Source organism: Myripristis murdjan, chromosome 17 (assembly GCF_902150065.1).
Source record: "Myripristis murdjan chromosome 17, fMyrMur1.1, whole genome shotgun sequence".
NCBI classification, from domain to species: Eukaryota; Metazoa; Chordata; class Actinopteri; order Holocentriformes; family Holocentridae; genus Myripristis; species Myripristis murdjan.
Genome location: NC_043996.1, coordinates 20074358 through 20102253, shown reverse-complemented (window position 1 = coordinate 20102253; position 27896 = coordinate 20074358). Strand labels below are relative to the sequence as shown.

The window sequence follows — 27896 nt, the reverse complement described above, 5'->3', positions numbered from 1 at the left end:
TTTAAAGTACATTCAGTGTCCATTTATTTTTCTGCAGCCAGAAAAATAGAAAAAAAAAAAGTAAAAGAACATTCATAACTGAAGTGTAATTTGTCATGCTTGCACCTTTACAGTACATGATGATCAGATACAAAGTTTCTTTGAGTTGAACATATTGCCACGATATATTTACAAAAATAATATTAAAACTGCAGTCTCTTTAAACATGATCCTCTGATACATTCATAAAAATAAAGCTTTCTCTAGCACGTTTCCCGAGTACAATCCTATTTACAGTGAACGATGGAGATGAGTCCTGTCAAGCAACAGCATACGACTCCAGCTGAGATGCCACGGTGGTTTGCATTTTTGTGAACGGAGTATCAGGCGTCTGACGAGTGTTGCTCACATACGTAATATAGGAAACAAAAACATATATGACACCACTGAAGGAAAAAAAAAAAAAAAAAAGGAAACCGCTTTTACACTTTTAAAAAGGACATGGTTATGTCAAACCAATACAAAAATGTATCCCCTGCCATCACAGTTTGATGCCAAATCACAGCCAATCTATCATGCTTCAATCATGCTTCTTCTGATAGAGACCTTATTACTGTACTGTGCAGTTTTTGGAAAATATTCACCTTGACATTTGACTGCTGTGTGCCAAAAATGATTTCTTTAATTTAGGATTTTTGTCAGATGTTAATAAAGTAAAACACAAATTAGTGAAACATCTGAAAGGTTTCAAAATTTTAATGATAAAAAATAAAAGTGAAAATTAAACTAACACAAAGCTGAAAATGGACTTTGCCAGCTATTTAAGTTTTGTAGATTTAGATTTCTACAATTGCTGAAAAAAAAAAAAAAAAAAAAAAAAAAAAAAAAACATTACGTCAGGGAAATGTACTGTACCTTGTGATGTGGTGTGGGCAGGGCAAGCAAAAGGCACAAATAAAGATTGGGCAAATCCTGACAGGCATTGGCCAAAAGATGTTTAATGGCAACAATCACAACATTTGTGCGTGATGTGTAGTTTTACTATTAAAGCAAAGTTGCAGCTGTGAATGTTCATTTTCTACACCCGATATTGAGAAAGAGGCTTTGAGGTGGTGATGAATGGTCATTCTGGCCTTGGTAGTGTCACATGACAAAATGTGACTTGGCTAAAACAACTGCTAAATGACAACAGAGCAGGTTAACAAACCTACACAACCCAAAACACTGAAGCCCCAGTTAATCAGAATTAGGGCTTCTGTCTCAGCATTCCTGCATCTCCATGGCAGATGACTCAAATACATCTGTGTATATCTGTGTATGTGTATGTATGTGTGTATGTGTACGTGTGTGCGCATTTGATCAGTGTTCAAACAAAAAAACAGTCCTATTCAGACAAATGATCCTCCAGTGCAGGAGCTCCACTTCCTCTAAGCAGTCTAGCTCTTTGGTTTCCAAGCCTCTATAGTGCATCGGTTGCGGGCTACTCTGGGACCCTCAGACTGTTTTGCACAGCCTTGCGCTCCCGACTTCAGCCTTCAACCCAAGTTCCTCCCACCGGCTCTCCAGCTCAGGCGCTTCCTTCCTCTCAATCCGTCAGGTTCTCCTCTCTACAGGCATCTGAAGGGGGAAGGAAAATTGAGTGCAAATTAGGATCCCGAGATGTAGCTGTCTCAATAATATAACTGTGGTATCCAGAGCTCAGGCAAGAGAGTTTTTCCTATGTATCGTGATTCTTTCACATCACTTTGCTGATCTGAAGGAGTTCTGGCCTAGGTACACAGCAATCTGTCACTGAAATGACAGTGAAATTTACCATGTAATTCATGTAACTTTTTGCATAACAGACTTGTGAGCCCTCTCTCCCGTAACTGCTGTTCTCTGGTGTTCAAATCAGTAAAGAGCAGATGAAATAATAGTTGAATCTTCATCAGCTTCACTTAGTTTCATCCAGAGGTGATTGGTTTGTTTTGTGACTCTGAGCTTCACACTTGGTGTTGACTGATGCTATCAGATTTAACATTCATCTCCTCGTCGACTCACATTGGTGTTATTTCCTTGAGTTGGTTGGGATCACATTCTTACTCCTGGTGCACTGCCCCCTAATTTGCTCGGAGGAGGACTTGATGACCCATGGTTTTAGGAGTCTCAGTGCAGATATTTGGTGCACACTCAGTGGGATTGTTTTCACATGTGCAGCTGTACTAAACTAAAGGAGTAAATGCACTGGACTTCCAATACACCACTCCAGACATGCTTGGTATAAACATGCTGTTAGCCAGCTAGAAGGATGTTTAACTGTTTTCCTTAAGTCTTAAAAGATCTCTGCATATCTGTGTCTCGTGTCCTGTTAGTAGCCCCTATTCTGCTATAATATAGCCAAGGAAAAAGTCATGAAACTGAAGTGCCCTTAATCGATGTCTGACCTCATCAAATAATGTAAAACTACCAGACTTGGATTTCTTGTAAAGTGTAGCGTGGTTTGTTAATGAAGCACTGATCCTGATAGAGGATGATAGGTTCTTCGTCCTAATGCATTAAGCAGTATCCACGCCACGGGGCTGCAAAACTGGCATCATTCAGCTGGGCAAACAGGCAGGCTGGCACCATGCCTCATTACGGCCGCCTACTGGTGCCAGGGGCAAAATGCATGTTTTTCCTACCTGGGACAGGGTTACAGGGCGGGGTGGGGAGAGAGCTCAGGGTCCAGGAGAGAAGGGGGGCTGGGGCTAGCAATGCTGAGCATCTATACCTGCTGGGCTGAGCACCAGAGCCTGGAGGATGTCTGACAGGGAGATGATGCCCTCAATGTTGGAGCGCTCGTCCACCACAACCAACCGATGGACCTAGCAGACACGTCGAAACACACATTTACAGATCAACTTAGGTGTATGTGTGTGCGTGTGTATACAGTGTGTATGTGCAGATAAATTTGGACCCTCACTTCAGCTTTAACTATCCTGTCCACTATCGTCTCCAGTGTTTCCAGCTTATGGCACTTCATGACTCCTTCAAAGTACTGTGAGCGATGCTTCAGAGCCTGAGTCACTGTAATGTCCAGGTTGTTGTATGTCTTCTCAGCAGCCAAGTTCTACACAAAAGAAAAACATGGCAATGCTGTTATCTAATCTACAACCACAAAACAAATTAGCCCCTGATATTTTATATTTAGGGTACTTTCACACTAGAGAACTGCCCAATGGTCTGAAGGCCCATTATTCTGAAACTCCAATAGTTGGAAATATGTCTATTGTCTGTCTAAATGTCTGTTAACTCGGGTAAATATTAGGGTAAACGGGGTGGATACATGTCTCGGCAGGGATGCAAAACTCGGCATAACATGGCAGTCTCTTGAACCCAATCAACTCCAGAGTGTGTATTTTTGGAGCGATAAGCTTTTGGACTAATGGGCTTTTGGTCCAGTGGGACATTTTTTGGACTTTTGGGGTTTCAGAATAATGGACCATTAAACCAATAGCATGGCCACTCACAATTACTCTGTTTAGTCAGTTTTAATTGACCTGTGATGCGTTTACTTTGTTAATTCAGTTAATCTTCAGAGGTGAGACCATGCATTCAAACTCTGTTGTGGACCAAATAAGTGAACCACGGTGTGAAGAGTTGGGACTCAGTTTGATTCCAAGTGAACTACAGTAGGGTTCACTGTAAGTGAGAATGTAATCTGACAAAAAGACATCACATTGTGGGTTGAAAGTGGATGTTGACACCATATGCTGCTTGCTAGACAGAGCTGTCAGTGCTGGCAAAATGAGTTAGGGGCAAATGTGGAATAATGACGAAGTGACGGCTCTTCTACGAATATGGGCTGACAGCGGCTTTTCATGACAGCTTGTAGAAACCCTTAAAAATACTGAGGTCCACCTTGTTACCTTGCTGTTACTCCATTGTGCCAATATTTCCCTGTTGCTGCAACATGCTGCTGTCAGTGACTAGAGTCTCTCTCATAAAATTTCTGCCCAATAGAATAAAATGGTTCAACTGCATGTCTTTTGAGGAAAAATCTTGGTCTGTTTAACACATAGCTGTGTGAACACAGGCTAGATGTAAGAAATGCAAAATCTAAAAAAAAAATGCAATGAACTCACAATTTCACATCTGAATTGACCAAACTGAGCAAACTCTGTGTGAAAGCACCCTTAGCCTCTGGATAAACAGAAAATGTACATCATCACAACTTACTATGACATCAAATTTGGAGTAAATATCCACAACTTTGCCTGCAAGAAGAAAATGCAGAAGGACTCCAGGTCATTAGTGTGTATTCAGTAATACTGTACAGTACAGATCTTCTAATCTTCAAATTCTGTGATAAGTAGTTTGTCTTCATACCTGTCTCGTCCACCACAGGCAAGGCAGACACCCGTCTCTCCACAAAGATGTTGAGTGCTTTAATGATGGGTGTGTCGGGGTGGATGAAAGCAATGTCATGGTACGTACCGATGCCCAGCTCCCCCAGGGTCTGCTTCATGAAAGCTGGCTTTGGCATTTCACACACCTGGGACACACAGGTGAGACAGACACGTTCAGCGCAATCTCTGTCAACCCAGTTAACATTTTAACAGTGGAAGGCAGACACACATTCTATTACTTTCCTCACTGACCACTAGAGGGCAGCCAACAAGTGGAAGCAGGTCAAAAGATGACAAATACTTGGAAGTTTGAGGACAGTAGTTAGGGTATAGTCATAAATCATGGCATCAAATGATACACAAAACGCTCATTCACCAACAGACTGACAGCGATCGTCTTGGACTCACAAAGAGCTGGAGGAACTTGAGGATCCTCTTGTGTGTGAGAATGTAAAGTGCATTCCCTGTAACAGGGTCGATGACAGGCAGCCGGTGAATTTTGTTTTTGATGAGGGTGTACACAGCATCAAATAGGCTGCAAACACAACAATGCACTTGAAAAGACAACCAGGTACAGACAGCACAACAACATTTGCTCAGACACACACAAATGTATTGCAACTATTAAAAAAAAACAAACAAAAAAAACAGGTTCATTAATTATTTATGGTTGAACAATGTACCTTGCATCAGGTGATATGTTCACTAGAGGCTTAAACGTTGCTTGCAGGTAAACCTCTGTGCAGCAAAGAATAAATGGCGATTATAATGATTCTCTTCTGTACATCAAACATTACATTTAAACCGTGACAGAAATTTACCTAAAGCATCCGACATGAACACATTATAAACATGATGCTAACCTCTCCACGTCTCAAGCTTATGTTCCTCTAATTCATATATTTGCACCTGAAAAACAAAAGAGATATCCATCAGTTTAAACAGACCATAGAAATCCTCCATCTGGCAAGCAAATCTCATGCAAAAAGCAGGCGTACCATTGGTGACTTGTAGTATCTGTGTAGTATGATGATAAAATCTGTGATTGTCAGCATTCCTGGAATGAAAATAAGCATTGCAACACTGAGTAAAGGCACCGATTTGTGGACAGCATCGTGTTTTAACTCTATGCCCAGCTCTTTAAGTCCATCAACAACAACACAGCCCTGCATGTGCTGTGAATTGAGTAGACGAGACAGAGCTTACATATTAACTAGGGTGTGGTTCAGTGCAAGACATTATCCGCTCATGTCTGAGTACATCTTCGACAGCTTCATCCTCCTGCATGCTCACAGGGTATCCATTATTCATCACTGACTGACTTGCAATTAACTCTAAGCAGAATAAAGAAACATCACAAAGTAAAGCCACTGATGCTCTGGGTTACACACACTTATCTTTACACAATTTGAGACTGCATCTTACTGACAGACCCTTCATTTTCATCAATGAGTAACTGTTTTTTTAAAAAAATATTTATTACCTTTGACCTATCAAACCTGTGGTCAATACTAAGGAGTGACTGCTGTGCCTAATGGTCTGTGACGGCGCTAAACGTCCTCTGCTCGATACAGCTTCATGCTCCACTAGCCATGACCAGCAGCATTAATACACCAACTCTTAACTCCTGGCTGTTTCTCAACACATCAAAGCTTCTTTCACAGAGGGAAACTGCCACCATTGACTATCACGCCTAATTCTACACCTTAAAGTGATGATGATAATGACTTTAGCATTTCAATAAGGCAAACACTGCTGTTTATGTCATTTTTGAGGAACAAGTATCAGGGTGCTTACCCACAAAACTTTGCTTCTCTGTGTCCCATAGTGGAGCTGCACGTACACCGTTGGCTACCAAGGCGAAGAATGCTTTCTTAACCTGAATGAAAAAGTACAACTTAAACTTCCTTTTACAATAACAGGTTTTACAAGTAAAATTAGCTAATATCTGTTGAATTCTCCACCACATTCTTTTAAGCCGGTAGCAGATAAAGGACAGCAGTGAACAAACTCAAATCTCAATTTCCAACAGATTTTTTTCTGGTTTTGGTGTTTTCATTTCATGCAGATAAGGGTGCTAAAACCTTGACTTCTGTGGATTCAGTGGTTGAAATTCTACACATCAAAGAGCCCAGACTTCACCAGGATTATTGTTTAACATCTTTATTACAATTTCACAACCACCTCATAGAAACTGCTCCCAGGCTAAATGCCTCTGCTCTTTCTTATGGAACATTAACTCAGCTTGCAGCTCTCTTTTGTTCTCTCAAGCCAATGGAAAACTTTAACACTGTAAGAATGTCTTCTACAGGTATAACTGTTAGGCCATAATACATGTAGAAATGCTTCAGTAGCTTGCCACTGTGGATTTCTGTGTCTCTGATGAGAATATTGTCTGTGTGTGTGATCACAGAAACATAAAAGGAGACTAAAGAGGCATGGAGAGGATCAGTGCTTACTTGGAGTGCTGTGTCGAACACAACCAGCTTGGAACTGGTGGGAACAATGTCGTAGCACTTGTGGGATTTCATAAAGCGCATGTAAATATCACTCTCTGGCTCAGCAGCTATGAGAAACAACAGAAACATTCATTCAGAGGAAGTGGAGATCACACAGATACCTAACACAATGAGAGCTCACACACTCAACTCTGCTCCAGGAGCCTAAATAACCATTACTGATCTGGACCACTTAGGTCCACTTAGGCCCACTGCTCCATTTGACTGCCAATTAGGCCCTGGGTTAGGCCAACAGAGCACCAGGACGGTGATGCAGAGAAGATGGTGTGGATATAGACACCAGTGCACTGCAGGGGCTCACATCAGGGCTGCTGACATAAAAAGAACCTGAGAGCTTAATGTTTTCAGCTCTTAATTGTACAGCAGGGGTAAAATGATAGATCAGTCAGACACAAAACAAAAAAAGCAAGGAGTGGTATCATTACACAAAAGGTGTTGCTATGTAAAAATGATCAACAACCTTATCTCTTGTGATGCAATTTAGGTGAATGGCCTGACCTGTTTAAGTGAAAGTAGATTCTGTTGCATCGCACAAGCATGACATCTGACATCACACACGAGCATCAATGCGCAATATTGACTTGTGTAGAGAAAAAACATCATTTAAAAAAAAACCCTGTTATGATAATGAAGTGCGGAAGTCGCCGCCCTGTAGAGGGAATCCCTCAATTTCTGACATAAAGCTTGCCCAGCTGATGAATCGTTCGATCAGACTGCATAGCATTTAGCAGACCTGCGCTGCATGCGGCGCACTGTAACTGGGTTCCTCGAAAACAGAGCCTGACACTTTTAGCCTCATACATGTGTGTATTTCAAGTTGGCAGGATAAATGCCATACCCATACTGATATCATGGGGTGATCTGTACAGTACAAAACGTGGAGTGTATGCGTAAAACAGTACACTGGGTCAAAAATATAGCAGTGGGACACTTACCATCATCTTCTAGTTCAAGTTTCTCCAGCATGCCTTCGAATAAACCGTAGACCTGGGAGGAGAAAAGGCAGAAGTTTGCGGTGAGGAGCGCAGCCAAATGCTCACGACACGGGCGCTCACGACAAAAAACTTTGCTGTAAATTTGTGAGCAGGGTGAAGCGACTTTTCCTCACTGGCACCAATAATCTACATTCAGAGTGCGTGGAGTGCGCAAAACGCCGAGGAATCGCACGCCGTCGCGTGCCACGATCATTAACTGATTAATTAATGGTCCTCTTCTAGGTCCGCTGTCTCCAACACAGCTACATGACAAAAAGCATTCCGCGGTACAGCTGCAACTTTATTGGTACATTATTATTAGACTGAGCACACCCCTTAAAACTGAGAGTGGAACAGTCCTGGTCCATTTGCTGCAGTGAGGGGGAACCACTGTGTCCAGCCCGGCCAGAGTAACCACTACTACAAACCGCGTGCGCGCCTCTGTGCAGCCAAATATCCCACTTTAAAAATAACACGATTCAGCGAAATTCACCGGCGTATGAATCTCCCCGACAAATCCAGGAAGTGCTCACCACAGGGAAAGTCATTCACATTATCTGATAGGAAGAGTGCAGGCACCATCACGCTCTGTGGACACACCCCTCCATGCAGAGCAACCAGGGTGCTTCACCATATTAGGAAATCCCTCATGTTGCCTAGCAGCGTCAAGCTAAGGATGCCTTGTCACATCCTTTATGTTAATTTCTCGTGACAAAATGAAAAACAACCTCTGGCATGCCAATTTATGCTGAACTAATAACTTTAATAATAAATAGAATCTGATAACTGCGCGCCTCAGCAGCGTTGGGGCCATCAGAAAATGACATGCAAATGATGTGATTTGCATTCGCCTCACGGCATGAGCAAAGCTTCCAATGCAAAATATGCTGTGTCATACTGAGACAGGCACATTGAAAACATTTGTTGATACCTTGTTTTCCCTGGTCTCTCATTTGCAAGCATATGCACAACAGGCCACTGCAGCAGTATGGAAAAAAACACAACTAATGTGTCTCCTCTGCCAAACAGTCCCCAGAGCCACCCTATAGTGGTGACACAGCGCTTCTCCAGCCAGGACTGCTTCTGCACTTTCATAAATCAAGCCCTGCTGCATCACCGTGGGCATGCAGGCGTCCTGCTGGGCTATTACAGCAAACACCCACTGAGCAGATGCACAGAAATCCAGGAGGGAGGGGCCATTACATTAATTGGACTCCAGACTGGATTTAGCAAAAATGCAACTACTAACTACTGCTTCAGAAGATTATTTTGTGTGCCCAACCTTTTATGTGCAATGGAGAGAGGAAAGGGAGGGGGATATAAGAGAGGCACCAAGAGAAATCGGCCAACAAACACAGACAGGCAGCCAGAGAGAGACAGAGAGAGAGAGAGAGAGAGAGAGAGAGAGAGAGAGAGAGAGAGAGAGAGAGAGAGAGAGAGAGAGAGAGAGAGACAGACAGACAGAGAGAGAGAGAGAGAGAGAGAGAGAGAGAGATAAAAGAGGCTCTGGCTCATGACTCTTACCCAACCGCAATCATGGGGCTTTGGGTGTGAGTATCAACAATATACAAGGCTGATGATGAAATATTGATTTACCCTCTCTGGCTGGAATTCTCAATTGCTCAAAGCAGACAGGTCGAGACATCACTCATCAATAATACTACAGATGAATGATTGGCAGTTATTAATACTGCCAATCATTCATCATAATGCTACAGTGCATCTTGAAGCAGTTCCTAGCTGACCAACAGACATATTGGTATCACATATTAACCCGAGATTGTTTGTGACCTGAGGTGAATTCTGATGAAAATCCTCGCAACAAAAGCCCAAACCGGTTCTCGGCGGGTATCATCTTGGCCAATCAGATAGGCAGCCACTTTATTCCAACACATAATGCTTTTTGAAATACTTCCTCAGTCCAGAAATAATATTTACATCTCCTGTTCTGACACTGATGCTCAGAGCAGATAGTGTAAACACAGTTTTGTTGACACACACCATGTTAAATCGTCAGAGCTTGCATCAAATGGATTACCATCAGCCGAGCTTCTGTGCACTGTTTTCTGAGTACTCATTTGGTCAGTAATTTCTGTGAAAAAGCCTTATGACTTTGCAGAAAGTAGCACATGACTTATACATGAACACAAGCTGTGTCAGGTCAATATTACATCGCCACCAAGGAAATACAGTTAGTGGTTTCAGCCTCGCTTGAGACATATTACTATTATTTTCAAGAAATATACATTAGTTGTTAAAAAAAAATAGGCTTTTAGCAGAGCAGATGTTCCATTAGTTTCCTATTCAGCCTTACATTTATGAATATAAGTGAAAATTCCACCAGTTATGCGAGATAATTAAACTTTTAGTGTAGTTCCACCTGTATTGGGAATCTGGAAATTTGAGACCAGGCAGAATATGATAGCTCACTCCACTGGGATGAAGAAACTTACTAGATTCAATTAAACTTGAATGTTAAAAAAAAAAAAAAAAAAAACTTGACACAAGTTGATTTGCTTTATATAACAAGTGAATTCATTTTACCTGTTAAGATTTATTTAACTTGGTTAAGAAAACCTTAAAAACTTAAGAAGTTTTTAAGGTTTTAAAAACTTAAGAAGTTTTTAAGGTCCAAAAGCAGATTAAAGGTACAATAAAACCAAAAAATACTTACCACCTGTTAGCTTACTTTCTAGTGTCATTGCTGCCTGAGGAAGAATGTAGACTCAAAAGGTGTTGCAAAGTGGCCGGCATGTAGATTTAACCCTAATACTTATGTCTGAATAGCCTGTAATATCTGCAAAAGATACGTCCTTGCTGTAATAAATCAAAGCTGTAATGAATACTTGCCTTTTTCTGCATCATACAGTTTCCCTCTGAAAGAGCTTGGTGTCATTATTCTAATATACGCCTATTAGCTATAAATGGAAAAAAGTAAACCACAATTTTATTTTCTTGTACCTTCAAATTAAAATTTCTTGACACCTTTAAAAATTTTATATTTTTACTGATTAGTCCAAATGCACCCCCTAGGCCTGCCTAACAGTTCCAAATAATAATACCATAACAGAATACTACAACTACTAATACTACTGAGAGGCAGCACGGTTTGATTGTGTATTTTGTGTTGCACTTCCAAAAAACTTGTATCCTCTTGCTGAAATTTAGTTATGGAACCAGAATCCAGAATTTAAGAGCTAAAAACTTTTTTTGTGCAAAGCATTTCACAAAGGATTGCTGCACCAGCTACACTGGATAGGCAAGAGACTTTACTGCGTTTCTCTTTCCACATTTGTTTTGGTCCAACCCGCCCACTTCTCAACAGTTTTCCCCGTGTTATGCCCCGCAACAACTGATTAAGCCGTAAATATGTCAAATTAGTGAAGTGAGACACCATCAAAATGGCATTTCCTTGTGACTTTAAATGACCTTTTAAGATGGATAACTTTTTTTTTTTTTTTTTTTGCAGTTTAACTCACTTGTGGTGAGGTAGTGTTGGGTAGCACAGGGCTCAAAGAAGGGATGGGGGGTTTAGATGGAAGGTTGTGGCGCTGTCCTGTGTCTGGAGGTGAGGAGAGGGAGCGGTAGCAAGAGTCCAGGCGTTCATGGCTGGGGCTGCTCTGCTGGGCCTCCTGGGGGAACAGAGGTTGGCTGGATGCCTGGGTCGGGGTTGTGGGTGGAGAGGAGAGTCCAGAGGCTGTGGAGAGATGAAGGTCAACATGTAGTGCAAGCCCTCTCATTTCTAAATGTAACACTCAAATGCAGATTTACAGTATCTGATATGGTTGGTTGACTAGACTCAGCTTCTGCAATGATGACTACAGCTGCAGATGCTACTGTGGTTGTCACATGCTAGGAATGTGTATCTGATCCAGCAGGGCCTGAGTGAATACCGGCTACTGAGAAACACTAATACCAGACACAGATAACCAGTCGTTGACAGACAGGGGTGGTGCAGAAGAAAAGGGCACTTTAAACTTCTCACAGGGTAACTGAAATGGAAGAAAAACCCTCCATCGTAATACGCCTCTTGTCAAAAACTGACATCCCTGGCGTTCAAGCCTGACCACTGCTGACAGGTCAAATGAACCCCGGGGATGCCAGCCTAGTGGGCTCGGGCTGATAATCTCTACAGCTTCGTTTTAAGTAACCTCAGCCTCAGTGCACTTACAATCAGCAGGCTGTCGAAAATCCTATCAGCAAAAATCTCACATCAAAAACATCCGATACTCACCTGACACAGCAGAAATTTAGATCTTGTGATGCCTCTGTAAAGAATCTGATAATTATCAACATTCATTCTGCTGCTGAAGTGCCTTCATCTACTGATACTGATGCTCACATGTCTGTTTTATAATCTGGGTAAGAACTTCATACATATGACTGCCTGAGTTTTCTGCATTTAATTATCAGTAGCCTTATTCCTTGATTTTGTTTATGGTTTGACAAATGAATCCTCCCTGGATATTTTCATCCTCACTGAGACCGGGCTTACTAGAAGTTACCAGAATCACTATTAATGGGTATAATTTATTCTGTAGTAACAGCAAAAGCAAAAAAGGTGGTGTATGGATTTTTATGGCACTGGACCCCTTCTCTTCCTCTGTGCATAAAATTTTGAATATCCTGTTCAGGACATGTTTGCTGAAGGCAATCATTACAATTACTGGCTTATACCGTCCTCCGTGGAGGACAATGGCATTATTGTGTTCCCACTCCATGTCTGAACTAACTGTTATGGGTGACCTGAACATTGGCTGGCCTTCAAGTAATTCAATTTGGGTAAAAGACCTTTAAACTTGATGCAATATTTCTCAATTAATATCTGAACCAATGAGGCTTAATTTTTTAAAAACCTTTCAAATCCATAAACAAGATACATAAATACTCAGTCACTGGGATTTCTGCTCAGATTATCAGTGATCACTGCCCAAACTGCTTGTGTCAGAAGTGACAAAATTCAAAAAGACAAAGCAAATATTGTTAAAAAACTGATATTTCACACATTTTATTACATGGTCTATCCCAAAACACTCTGTTCCATACCTGACCTGGTTCTTGAAGGCTTTAAATTTTATTGTTGACAAATATATTTCATCTTTCAGGATTAGATACAGGTCAAACCCCTGAAAGATGCTTCAAGCTACAATAACATGCTCTCATGCTGACTATCAGAGTTTAGCCTGATTGGGAAAGTTAAGTCTGACTATTACCTGGACTTTTATTTTTAGGAAAAATATCTCTTCCAAACAGTAAACTCACTATATGGTGAAACTGATCTTATTACAGATAAAACTATGTGGGAAGCCTTGCATTTGCCACTTTCCACTACACAGTATTTCACAGTTTAATAGTCCATGCTCCGAAGCAAAAGCAGCTGAACTTTTTTCTGCTTCATGTTTTGGTTCTACCTTTAAAGTTGTTTTTTTTTTTTTTTTTAATACCTGTGAACTACATTAATATGCTTACCGCACTGAGGATGTCAGGAAGTCAACAGGAGACAATACTTTTGACCCCTGTGTTTTGTGTTTTAGTGCTCACATAATTGCCACTCCATTTGCTTGCATTTTTAACCAAACTTTTAACTCTGATAGCATACCTAAGGCATGGAAGACTACTGAGGTTGGTACCTTACTTAAACAAATATTGTCCTATTTCAGCGATTTAGTGTTTTTCAAAATCCCAGAATCATTTAATTTGCAGCTCTGTGATTCTCTGGAGAGTCACAAGAATCAGGTTTCAAAACAGATCATAGCACAACTTGTGTGAATGACACGGTTAAACTGTATCATTCACACAAAACAATCCTCTTGTGCTTTGTTGTGAACATATCGAAAGTGTTTAACACTGCAGATCACTCTCTAATCCACATACCCTTCAGGAGGAACTAAAACTCTTGTTGGTGATGGTATCAAATCCACCTCTCTTTTTTCAGGATGACTTTTTGGCATTTCTGCTTTATTTGATAAACAATAGCACAGAAAGACAGGAAAGGCGTGGGACAGAGGGGACGATGTGCAGCAAAGGACTTGGCTTGGAATCAAAGCCGGGCACTGCAGGAAGTTGCAAAGCCTTGCTAAGTGGTACATACGTTACCGAAGGTGAGCCATTGGGGGGCACCAAATCCACCTCTATTGACAAGAGAAAAGGTGTACCACAAGAGACTATCACTGGCCCACTTTTATTCACCTTCTCTACCTATACGTCTGTAAGTCTTTTCAGCACTGCTCTGTAATATTCATTTTTATGCTGATAATACAATCTTGAAGATTCCCTGACTCCTCATTTTAGCAAGCCATTAATACTTAGAAGTCTACCTTTGAGACATATTATAAATCTCTAACCAACTTTTTTTTTTATTTCCAAGGTCTCATACCATTATGACCCAAAATCTTTCCTCTTGTTGGTTGATATTGCTGAATTGTATTAATACTCAGGAATTTGGCTTGATGGTGGGCTATCCATTAAGCAGCTTCCAAAAAAACCTGCCCCATAAACTGAAAATCAAAACATGATTCTTGTATAGAAACAGAGCATGCTTCTCTTTGGCCAATATTGTAGGAAAAACTTGTTCTATCAGGTGTTGTTTGATTGATTTGTTTTTGAATATCGTGACATTCTATACTCCCATGCTGTCCCTGCCATGTCAAAACCCATGTATGCAGTGTATCACATTGCACAATGTCTTTTGTAAAGGTGATCCGTTTCAGATTCACCATTGTGTTTTATATTACAAAATAAGATGATCTTTAACAACAAAAAGGGAAATGCTCTGTATTCTACTCTGTATTCTGTTTATTTTTATTTTAGCGCCTTCAATCAGTGTTAAATTGAGCAACTATGGAACCAGCTCCCAGGAATATTTTGTTTTAGATTCACACATGCTAAGACTGAGGTTGGTAAGACTGGATTTCATTTTTACACACAATATACATTGAAAACGAAATCCCTAATCTGAGTGAGATTAGTATTTGGAGAGCAATAGATCACTTATTGCAGATTGTCAAAATCTACATCATTATGATAGGACCCTTATCCTGATATCTCCTCAGCTGAGGTCAGACTGGGTCTAAATAAGGAACTGTTATGTTGATGATAAAGCGCCATTTGAAAGCCCCACAGAATTGGCCCCTGTGGTTCAGTAATCTTGTGTCCTGAGCTGGCATTAAGCTGCAGTACAGTAAGTGCATGTTTGAATGGTGGTGCATGTGTACTCCAGCATTTTTCTTTCTCTTTTCAGTCACTTTTAATGGACAAATGACAGAATACTGATCAAGGAAAGACTGTCCCCACAAATAGTGAGAATCCTCCCAAATTCTACTTATTTGGATGATACTCCCTTCCCTAATCTGAATGAGATTTGTATTTGTAGAGCAATAGACTTAGCAATATTGTCTGCAATAGACACTTATTGCAGACAATATTGTCAAAATGTGATCAACAGACAGTTTTTGACTTCTGCATCACTCTCTCACTGACCATGTAAATGTTACTGCTCCCTTGATTCCCCTCCAGAACTTCACCAAACTAAATGAGCATGCTGGAGAGCAATCAGTAACAATTTCTTGGAAGGTAAAATACAGTGACTCATACTGGTTGTTTGTCTGTTCCATGCTTTCATGCTAACTACACCATGAATGGCAACATTAAGGTCATAAAACCAACCAGCTTAGCGGTCAGCTGTCTGTGAAGCAGGCTCTTCTTCTGGCAGTGTCAGCTCGAGGGCGTCAGTCACATGACAGCCCTCACATGCTCTCAAGCATCAGGCATCACAGTGTTACGCAGGATGACATGCGACACTCACGCTGCCACAGCACCGCCCCATTGACATATTTTCTAAGTCCAGACTATGCATGACATGGGTGAGGCATACAAAATGGTTTGCATTTCAAGGCCACTACCATGACACTGTTCCATTTCACTTTTATCTTCACGTCACATCCAACACTGGTGACTACAGTGTGACTATCTATTCAGAATATTGAGTGAGCGAAAGAGCAAAGCAAAAAGCATCCAAATGTCACACGCCAAACGTCAACCAGAGGTGGGAAAAAAAAAAAAAAAAAGACTTATGACTTCTTTTCAGGAAATTATTCTACTTGTAAGGACTGTTCACTTGTATACTGTCATTAAACAAAGTGATTTTTTATTTAGACAGAAACATAATAACTCACATGGTGTTTGCAAAATAAAGTATTCCGGATTAAATAATCACAGCCTCAGGAGTTAATAATGGAAAAAAGCCAAATGGGACAAACTGCAGTTCACTGTCGGTGGCCAACGTGGGACTCAGCTGATTTTTCTATGAGGTGGACTCAAATATACTGGACCTTACCTGATCTTGTTGTAAAAATGTGCAGTGTACAGCAACATGAAAAACAAGCAAAACTACATATATCCTGACAGTATCATATTCATTACCTCTCTTCTGTTATTTAAACATATTCTTTGAAATGAGAAATGAAATTGAATCTTGGATTAAGTCAAAAGAACATAAAATAAGGCCCCGTGTGCAAGGTTGAGGATTTGTACATATTTGTTCAATACAAGTGCACTCTCCACTATCTCCTGACATTTAACTGGCTTGTACCAGCCCTCTTTGGCCTGCCTTGCTTCCGCTGTGTTGCACTCTTATTTTAGCCACGCTGTTGTGGCACATTCCACAGGAGGAGATAACAGAGGGCTGGAAGCCCCCTCCTCATCCTGATTAATATGGGGCAAGCTAGACACCACCTGGGAAACAGGAAATGGGTGCCATGTCATAATACCTGGTCAAATGTGCTCAATTTATTATTGGCCACTGCTGTTTGCTTATAAAAAGGCCTCACCCAGTGCCCTATAATCTTATAAAATGAAGCTATTTGAGAATATTACCGTAAATTAAGAAGTTGCATTAATGCTATGAATGCATCTCTATCTCTCTAGGTGCTGAGGTAAAACAGCAACATTAAATTGTGAGTTGTGTCTCTCTCTGTTGTTTTATTTCAATACAATGCTGAGTTCATCTCAAACCCATAAAAGCAGCTCTTTAGAGTCTGGTATCTGTAAGGGTTCTGGTGGTGCCCCCATGCAGAGTCTCGGGGCGCTGGTGTTGTCAGCCACGTGGACCTGAGATAACTCTGTGAGCAACGTGATCCTCACTGGTTGACGTCAGGGCAATAGTGGGACCACCACAGGCCCAAAGGGACACTCCGCAATAGCCATTTCTGGCCAACCATGTAATGTGATGAATCACACGTGTGAAAGGCAGTATTTGCATATGTAGCGTACTGGCTTGAAGGTGTAGATCTAATTTGACATACAGTAACCCTGATTAGCAACAAGAGCTGCAAACCAACTGGTTGGATAACCTATAACACTGACTTCCAGTAAAAATGATGTCAGAACTTCCCAGCAGCACCATTAATAGAAATATAACTACCTTGCATCAGTGTGCAAACTGCCTCATGGCATACAATTTAAATTAGTGGTGGCAATTTATACCAGCATACAAAGTGCTTCTGAGATGCACACAAGCTTCCTCTAATTGACTACTACTGATATTTCACACACTGATGTCAGTTAACCAAAGAGTATAGCAAACATTATAAGCAGGATTTATGTACTGCTGCAAGTCCAAGTGAAGCCCTGTGATAACATTACTGAAACTCTAGATCACAGATTTATGGCTAGGATAATTGGCACCATATTGTACACTGAACCCACTGAAACATGCCTTTATGATGAGCTTATGATGAAACACTGAAACCACACATGAATGTACATCATTATAATAGGACCTTTATCCTGATATCTCCTCAGCTGAGGTCAGACTGCGTCTAAATAAGGAACTGTTATGTTTATGTTAAAGCGCCATTTGAAAGCCCCACAGAATTGGCCCCTGAGGTTCAGTAATCTTGTATCCTGAGCTGCAGTACAGTAAGTGCATGTCTGAAAGGTGGTGCATGTGTACTTTTTCTCTCTTTTTCTCGCTTTTAATGGGTTACTGTCACAAAAAAATTATGGAATACTGATCAAGGAAAGACTGCCCACACAAATAACGAGAATCACCCCAAATTCTACTTATTTAGATGATATTTCCTTGAGCTCAAATGCTTTCTTTCTATTTTAGTAAAGGTTTCAAAAGAGAGCAGCTATGTTCAGTGATGTGGAACGCAAATAACAACTCTGGACTAACACTATATCAGGCAGTGCAGCTATAAATTACTTTGTCATAACGACAGGAGTGCTCAAAAATCAAATAAAATTAGTCTTATTATAATTTTGATGCTCTATTTTGTTCTAACACTGCAGTATGTAACATGAATACAATTAATGAAACAGGCACAAGTGACAGCAACGGGGTCGAGGCACTTCTGAATAACGCCAAATATAATTCCCAGGAGGAGTGGAAGAATAAGAACAACAATGGATGGTTGTCTGAGTGTCGATAGGAAGTTGCTTTGATGTAAACGTAATTAGAGAGCAAAGTTTAGGCACAAGTATATGTCTAAGTGCTGCGAGTATGAGGATGTCCTATCAGATATCATTAAACCTTTGTACAATGAAGAAGTAAATTTCATATGAATAAGATTAACGGTTCATGAATTGCAGTGTGGCAAACTTTTCTTACATTTCAGTGGATGTGCTGAAAAAAAGGAATTACGATTTAATGATTTTTTGAAGTGAAAAGAATTGCTGTAAAAAGTCACACCCACTATAATTAGTCATAACCAAATTTCATGCATCGACTGAGACATGTATCTAGGTTGTGTGTATCGAATTCCATACCAATCCATTGAGCTGTTTACGTGATATAAACTTTTCACTGTGACGTGATGAAACCCCATGTGCTTGCATCTGTGAGTTCAGTGAATGCTCCACAACTAGTATCTCAAATTTCCGATTGATAACGATAACTTAATGCATTCATGACTTATGGCAAGTTTTGTAAAATTAGCCTTGCCTTTAAATATTTAAGAGAAGATTTTGGGGTTAATGGTATTGTGTATCAAAAATCTGAAATGGTACTTTTTCTGCCTTGGTCCAGATATGTTATGTACCATATTTGATGCCAACAAAATTTGCAGGAATAACAAGAGAACATTTTCTGACAAAATGCGAAATAGCAAAAAATAGCAAAATAGCATTGTACAATGGGAATCATTGTACAATGTGCTTTGTTACATGGATACATTCCTCTGGCTTTGTCTGTTTCTGAGCCTTACGGTTCAAAAACTATGAAAAAAATATAAAGTTTGCTGTTAAAGTGAAACCATATGTCCAATTGGTATACATATTTTTTGTTTGTTTGTTTGTTTGTTTGTCTGCATAGTGGGTGAGATTTCCAATTTATCTGTAAAGTTTCATCACTGTAGCTGTTAGGGTTTCTGAAACCCAGATACTTTCAGGCCACAAGAAGAAATGGGAAAAAAATCTGTACAGACACAATAGGGTTTCAGCAGCTTCACTGCTTGGTTCTCTAATAACCTCCAACAGCTTCAGCTTCAATAGTGATTTTGGATAATATTTTACTTATTGGAAAAGCCTGTGTTTAAGCCCCTGAAACATTTTTGTGGCATTCTTCTACATGCTTCTCTAGTGTATGTGTTTTTTTTCCTTTTTTTTTCCTTTTTCCTTTTTTTTTTTTTTAAACAAACAACATACTACATACGCTAAATCAATAATTTAAAATTGTTACATGAGTCTAGTACAGTGGTGCATGTGGCGCCATGCTGCATGTGCAGTTATAATGATGCATCTGCTTATATGGATTTAGCAGAGGGTGTCAAGGTCTGGCCACAGTTCAGCGCCTCACACATAGTTTTTCCCCTTTCACTATATGTGGATCCAGTGCATGCATTTGTGAAACTAGAGACCTCACAACTGTCCAGCACCTGAACTTAAACTCAGCACCTGGGGTCCCAAGCAAAAACACCCAGCTCCTATTAACACAGGCTGAAAATGGACTGAAACCAATTAATATAGATGCTCCATTTTCATGACATTATCACAACAGAGTATAACTTATTACTACTGATTCATATGATGTTTCTACAATACTGAATGCTAATGAAGGCTACAATAAATTATTCTGAATCTACTTATTATCTATTGGCACTCATACTGACATGCATTCAATCAACAGGGGAAGTCCTTAGAAAGTGTAATGAGATCTGAATCAAAGGTTACTGGGCTAGTGGGATTGGCATGGGCAAAATAACAAATAATAAACAAGTACTGGTTCAAGTAACATTACCGGGAAAACATGATGTTGCTGACTGATGTCTCCCTCCCAGCCCATCTTGCTCCTTGCGCTTCTTGCTCCTCCTCAAGCTGCCAAACCTCTTCATGGAACGCAGTGGGTTGTGGGTTCAAAACCAAATTTGACCATGACCATCTGGGTCACAACAGGGGCTCAGCAATGGCCCAAAGCAGTCACAAATGAGAGTTACTCCATGTGCTAGATATTTAAAGACCAGAAGAAACCTGTGTTGTACAGCAACTATGTTGAAATTTATATCCTTAACAATGTGGGTCCACAGATTTAAACCGTGATTAGTCTTTGGAGGGTTTCCTTGTCTTTTTGGAGAGAGATGGTCCTTTTTCCATAAATATGGTCCCCTTCAGTCAGCAGACAATAAGGACAGTTGTTAGTCTTCTCCTGATTTCATGTACGTCTTTAGAAGAAAAACTCAAATTTTGTCTATTCCATGAAGCTGTGCACTGAAGTTATTTCATAGACTTTAGTCTTTCTTGAAGCCAGCAATCCTAGTTAGGAACAGAAAACGATAACAACAGTGCGTCACAAACATAGGCAAGGTTTGCTTGTCCACACATAAAGGAACATAAAAGCTGGAATTTCCATACGGCGTTTGAGAAAGGTCCCACTCACAGGTGATGCAAATAACAACCAGGACTGCAGCACCTTTTCCCCGCTCTAAAAGTGCTGCTCTCGCAGTAGTGGTGTCAGCACTGTAAATTGTTAGGTGCAGCTGTGGGTGGCGTCTCTTTAATATAGCATGTGTGTCAGCAGCCTGTAAAGGGGGCCAGCCTGTGAGGGATGCACTGATGATTGGCTCAGCTTTTATATGTCCCCACCCCTTTAACTGCTCTCCCCTTTCTCACAGAGTAAAATCAGCACAGGCACATCTGTCTCACTCCGTCTTCACAGAATTTAACATACATTCAGGGTCATGCAACTCAGTGTTTCCTGACACCACAACTCTTCAACCTCAAACCCCTCTGACCCGGTAGCTGAATGGTCTAAGGAACTACAAATATGGGCATAAAGGCTGTGGCTTTCAGCTGCGAGGCCATTTGTCGACTGCCTGTAACTTGGGGGGCCTGACCTTTAAGAGTGCTGAGGCCAGGCCACATCAGCTGACAACAGGGGGACATCCCATGTCCTGTCAGCTGATTAGAAAGCTTCCATTCAGTACCACTACCCTTCCTTTCCCTTAACAGATGGTCCACTCAGTGTTTGCAGTTCACACTATCTACTGCGTCTCCAGGACAGATCTCAATTAACATGTTATGCAACAGCTCTGCTCATCTCAAAGGGCCAGTGGCCATTGGCCAATATGAAAGTTGGAGGTATGTCACCTCCAACACCCTGTAATACTAACTGTGATACCTTTTGGTTCCCTAATTAAATGCTAGCAAATTTAATTTACATTATTGGAGACTGTTGAACATGTAACGCCTAAGCTAACTTGTTGACCAGTGGGGATTTCAAACATTACAAATATACTAATCTGATAATGTTGAGTTACAAGAACACAAGAGCAGACCTAAACATGTCGATGCATTTGGTGCAGCTCAACCTCAGCCTCCACTAGACAAATCTTTCTTCCCTTGTAAGGACTGTGCTCTTAGAATTGGGGAAATCAAAGGTATCCAGCTCCTTTATTTACTGACAACACACAGCATACAGTAGCAACAGAGGAAAAGGAGAGAGAGAGAGAGAGAGAGAGAGAGAGAGGGAAAGACTGCATGGTTGTGTGAGGAGCCCTGTGCAGTCTGGTCACTTCCAGATAAGGCTATGAAAGTACTACAGTTGTCTCCACCGGTGAGAGACTGACAGTGTCCAGGCGATGGGAAAACACATATTTAGAATAGCTGAGAATGAGAAGACATTCTGGCTTTATTTTTAGCAAATATGGATATAAATGCATCAGAGCAAATGTTACCTAGTCCATGAAATCTAAATAACACGGCACACAAGAGTTCAGCCTCTAAAATCCAATACTATATGTAATACTATATATTATGTAGAGTTTATAAACTGACATTTTACAACTTGAAAAAAAAAAGTCTTTGTTATACTGTGTACACCATTTGACATATCCACTATGAAATGTGCTATCAACACTGCTGTGGACAGCTAGAGCAAGATCAGACCTTCAGCACACCCTTGTGGCGAGAGTCGGGTGCCTACAAGAACCACTGACAAGACCTGGAAAAGAAAAGCTGGTGTACACACTCACACAGTCACAGCCTTGTAACTTTCCTCTGAGTAATACTTGAGTCCTAAAATCACTGCCACAAATCATTTAAACCCAAACCATTAGCCCGTAAACAAACTTAACAGATGCCAGTTACTTCTGAAAACACGTCACATGACAGGAATCCTGACCAGCTGGCAGGAGAAGGCTGCAGCAGTCGACTTGTTTTGGTGTGTTTTAGCCCGGTCGACATCAGAGGAACAATCTCTAGAGGAAACCGAGCATGCTGACTCTTGAGGTCTGGCCCTAGCAGGGCTATTCCACTCACAACTGCCAAGCTGACCCTCCGCAAGGAAACAGAGAAGAATGGGCATGTATGAGCCAAGAAATATGACTCACCTTTTTACTGTTTGATCCTATTTCCAGCAGGACTGTTTCCATGCAAAACAAGCTATAATTTGTTACGTAATAATCAGCCACCCAAATACATGGAGACATGTATGCTCAAATGCTGTCTGGCATTTCTGTTTCTCATAATATAAGGCCTTGTTCTCAAAAAATAGCTACTCATTAGATGTGCTTAGTCTACCTCATTTCCTCTCCATGTTGTGCATACCAGTATTATCATTATGTTATTTATTAGTGATAAGGAGGGGTTTTTTTACGCTGTTATGGAGAAGGCACCATGGCTGTACTCCCACTTTTGAGATGCCAGCCCAGTAACTCAATCTGACAAACTGGCTTTGCAGTGCACTGCTCAGAGCCAAACATCGTGAGCTGAAGAAACTCCTCTTTGTTAATGAAAATGTCACTTTTCCTAGAGGAAGTCGCTGACATTAATAACAGGGCCAGTGATTATAAAGGAATATCTGTCTATACTCGAATGATAGCCCATATCTCTGACCAGGCTCACGATCATGTTGGCAGTGGGGCAGAGCAAAACAAAGCAGCGGATTATTATTATTATTTTTTTCCTTTAGCAACACCAGAGTTCTACTTTCCTCTCAACACAATTATGCTCCAAGTTATAAACAACGGAGAAAACTCTTTACGGCGTGGTTTTATGTTCTGTCTCGAGCTGCCAAGTATCTGGACTCAATCAGGCAGACTTGACGTGGGTTCCTGTGCGTGGCTGCAGCTCGCACAAAGAGCAGGAAAGCCAAATAACCTTTCGAGATAGCTGTCTTTATATCACAGCCACATCTATTGTGACTTGTTTCCTTTAGAATTGCATTTCCTTTTAGTATTGCTCCTGCACAAAATGATATCAGTAATGATCTGGGTTATCATTTTTAATCCAAGTAGGACGGTAAGTAAGCATCTCTCTGGTCTTGTTGTTACAGCAGGCATCTATCCAAAAGCTTTTTGCTCTAGTCTATTTCTCTACACAATGCACTGAGCTCTCTTTATTTCTTTTTCATAGATAAAAATTAATTTAAACAAAGTAGTGATCCTTCAACTCCTTGACTTTACATCAGTCATCTTTCCAAATTCCATCATAGACATGTTGGGTTTTCATATTAAGAGAGTTAGAAACATGGTCACAGCAGCACTTACCTTTCTTGGCTCTGGAGAACAGCTTGATGCTTGCAGGTGCGGAGTTGGGTGACGAGCGGAAGATACCACTGAAGCTCAGACGGCGGGGGGATTTAGGTGGGGAATCCTGATGGGATGGATAGGGGAAGATGGTTTTGGGCGAACCTGAGCTAGTCTTAAATTGTACTGGGGCAGACATGGGACAAGGGGGCAGGGTGGCACTGGCAGAGCCCCTTGCATACGCTCCTTTGGTTGGGCTGGCTGAACGGACACAACGCTCTCCCTGAGACAGAGAAGAAAGAGGCAGTTTTATTCTCCTTCACTTCCATAGAGTTGCATTAGACAATGAGAAATTAAAATGTCAAGTTGTAAAATATGCCATAAATAAACATAAACATTCAAAATAAATGCTAATACTGAATGAGAAAATGCAGAGAGGAGATTTATTGTGAAATGACAGGGAGCCACTGATTGCACTTTGGCCCTGATCTTACTCTTGTAGCTACTTCTCCTTTTCTCAGATATGAAACCATGTTTAGTCAACCTCATCACATTACTTAATGGGACTCTGTGCAAACAACAGCAGCTCTCCAGAACTGAGACCAAGTGCAGGGTGCAATACGGCAAAGCAATGGTGGTCAGGATGTAGTGGTTAAAAGGACTAGATATCACCAAGTAGGGCAACACAATCAAAAATAAAAACTGCAAAAAAGCTCTTGAAGACAACTGAAATTGCTTCACAAGGTTATCTGGTCAAGTTGCACTTTGGAGAAAAACTTTAATTTTATTGAAATTGACTAAATATTAAGCAACAGCATCTCCTTTTATCTCCCCACACACTTTTTAACACATTATAAGAACGAGTGGACAAGCTGTGTCCACATACACAGTAATGCAATTCATTCTGCAATCACACTGCTCAGTGACTAAATATATATATTTTAGCAATACTATACAATGCTAAGGATTTGCCCACTGTTTCATCATTTTTCTATAATAAAATGCAGCAAGTTTTCAATGCTTTTCTGCCATCTAAAAGTTAAAAATAACATGATCAAGCTCAAAATCAGACCATTACCACTTCTCTTAGTTCAAGAATACGACAACATTTTTTTTTTCATTACGGCTAGGACTGTGTTTATCAGTCTGTGTTCCCAGGGTCAATACCATGTAAATATACTTAGAAATTCCCCTCTTTCTCTGGACTACCACCAAAACAAAAACACAGAGAGGGCAGTCTATCAGGGGACAGAGTAAGCCTCCTCCCACCACTGTAGATGTGCTAACATCAAATATTTCAAGCATACGAAGGCTGTGAGAGAGTGAATGATTTTAATATACAGGGATCTCTAGCACAAATAAGCTGTATTTACAGAAAACACAGCAAAATAAAGCAGGTATGTTTTCATAACATAATTTGGGGATAGAATCCTGTATTATAACCATGGTGAATAAAACAAAAGCTGCATGGTGATAAGGAGTGCAAAGAGAACCATTACTGCTCTACAGACGGAAAGGGGAACTAAAAAGGACAGTAGAGGCTCTATCTGTAAATCTGTTAAAGTCAAAGGGGAAAGATGTTTTTGTCTTGTCTCCTTGGCAAATGGTTCATGACTGTATTTGCTTAAGGCTGGCCATACTCCATACACACATTTCTTTTGAGCCAATCCTGTGACAAATCTGGGGGAGTGAGAGCACACACCCATCTCGTCTGTTTGCCACCAACTCTCTCTCTCTTGCTCTCTCTCTCATTGTGCAAGAGCGTGTTAAGGCAAGTGAACCAGCCAAGATAATGTTGTGTGGATATCAATCAGCTCTTTCAAAACACATCGCAGTGTCTTATCAGCAGCACACCTATTTGTACTAAAAAAAAAAAAAAGTAAATCTATGAAATAATGTTTGTGGTCAGCATGGTCTTGGATTATTACTACTGAAGTCAATCAGAGCAGACAGTGGGAAGAGGATGCTCTCTTTCAGTGGGATCAATTTACTGTACATGATGCCATCGTGCCTGGACACGGTGGGTGGAGTGTTACTGTAAACCAGCGAGGGCTGGAAGAATATGCATGATAGCCTTGTGTAGTATTTTGCTCACCCAAACACACAAAATATTCTCAAAACTAGACAGACAGTGTCAAAGAGACAAAACAAAAAAATCATGCGCTGGTGAAAACAAACAGTTGGCAAGCGTACACAAATATATGGCATTTAAATGAAAAATACCTTCTGAGTTCCATCTTTGGCTGAGCCACTGCTCTGAGAATTCACTTGTGGGGAAGTGAATGCACTGAAGTCCTGCACATAACAGAGATTTGGGTGTAAAAGATACATTACGGCTAATGATAATCATTTATCTTCCGGGAAATGCTACAGAAAAAACAAAACGACATGTTATGACAGGTAGCATGCCCTCTAGGGATGTGATGAATGCTTTGTTCTAGGCCACTTGGGACACTAAATGACCACCCAGTTGCTGTGTCCAGTTTCAAACCACAAGGGACAACGTAGCTCCTCCATTTGAGGAACACCTACTTTAAATTTTCAGCATTCAACTCTAAAGGAAGAGAAACATGTTTAACCACAACCGAGCGAAGAGATGCAACACTTGACATTCTTTTTCCCCATACCAAGGACTGGGTTTTGCATTCCACTCAAGTTGATAGATGATGAGACAAAACAAGCAGTCTGGTGTAGACAGGCAGTACAACTGTGCAGATAGCGCCAATACTGCTAAAATCTTATGGGTGCTTTTCCAAAACATAACCCTGTGATCTACAGTACCCTGGTTATCTGTGCTAAGAAACCCACTGCAGCATGCTTACCGGTCGTTCAAGGAAAGTTTTTGCCCTTGAAAGCCAAAACCTTGAATAAAGCATGAAAGCCAAGACTAATATCATTCAGTTCGCAAGTCTATTTTTGGTCGATGAAGGAAAGAAACACACCACCCTACAGCCAAATCATCACGAATGGTGAATGGAGAGAATTGTGATGGAGGCCTGACTAGTCAAATTAAATTAGGTAGAAGAAGGTCCTCTGTAGAGTTGCCATAATGAATCATGACTCAGTGGTTTTGGTCAATTCCTCCAAAATGCTTTTTGGACTTGGAGCTGCTTTGCTTTACTTCAGACATTTAGATAAACACAGGGGTTGCTAGAGCAGAGAAAGTGACTGTACAGTGCCATTTAAGTAATATAATGCATGTAATAGTTCAATCTATTAGGATTAAGTGTTTAACTGGGCACTTTTCAAAACCAGCAGAGGAAGAGAGCTTTATCACAACAATCCCCTAAAACAACAATAGGCCTACATGTCACATATACTTACACATATGTTCACAGAGATGCTGAAATTATATTTGCACATGTGGACATTGCCACAAAATATTTTTGTTAGATGTGCATGCTGGCATATGATATGACCAGCATTCGAAGAAAATGCATTTCGTGCCCAAAAGATGTAAATTTAGTGATGACACAGTCCTGCATAATAAGCTTATTAGTTGTCAAATGAGTTATAAACAAATGGCAAACATTTTAAATAAATGTCAGCAAAATTTGAGACGTATATCTAAACACGCCCTTAAAGATATGCGATGCATTTTTGCAGTAACACAATGTTTAAGTTTGCTAAGATTATACATGAGCCTTATGGGCTGACGGATCAACTCTCTCCAGTGACAGCTGTCAATCACGCACGTCCCTCCATCGCGTGCGGGGAGGGAAGATGCAACAACAACAACAACAAAAAATGGCTAACGCCTGAAAGTTTCGTGTCTTTCGGCCTGTTTTTACGCAGAAACAACACGTGTACAGCACAACGAGGCGCACGCCGAGTGTGCGTTTTCTGACAAACACGGTAACGAGCCAAAATAACGTTACTCAACCGACTCACGGGCATGTTTATCCGCAGACTTCTCCGCTTCCTCGTTTTCTTGGCGCTGTCCTTGTGCGACTCCATCACCGTGCTTCCCATTTTCTTCCCCTGTTGTTCCAAACAGTGAAAAGGCGTGCGGCTGCTGCGTGAAGTGCGTTAAATCAAGGCACCTGCGACACCCACCTCCACTGGAGCTAAGCCCTCCACCACAACTGAGCAGCT

The 27896-nt window shown here is 40.8% G+C and overlaps 1 protein-coding gene across 4 annotated transcripts; it reads right to left on the bottom strand.

Moving 5' to 3' along the window:
- LOC115374649 (5'-AMP-activated protein kinase subunit gamma-2-like) lies at window positions 1-27896 on the bottom strand. Of its 4 annotated transcripts, XM_030073653.1 has the most exons (16): window positions 27693-27896; window positions 26025-26096; window positions 23823-24084; window positions 11319-11536; window positions 7801-7852; window positions 6806-6912; window positions 6144-6225; window positions 5345-5403; window positions 5210-5255; window positions 5030-5084; window positions 4755-4881; window positions 4327-4492; window positions 4177-4214; window positions 2921-3067; window positions 2729-2822; window positions 1-1596 (listed from the first exon to the last, which is right to left on the bottom strand). In XM_030073653.1, the coding sequence occupies exons 1-16, from the start codon at window positions 27771-27773 to the stop codon at window positions 1565-1567; spliced, it is 1638 nt and encodes a 545-aa protein (XP_029929513.1). In that variant the 5' UTR covers window positions 27774-27896; the 3' UTR covers window positions 1-1564. The 4 variants fall into 4 exon arrangements, with proteins under 4 accessions (XP_029929513.1, XP_029929514.1, XP_029929515.1 ...); XM_030073654.1 differs by lacking the exon at window positions 26025-26096; XM_030073655.1 differs by lacking the exons at window positions 23823-24084; window positions 26025-26096; window positions 27693-27896 and adding an exon at window positions 20078-20580.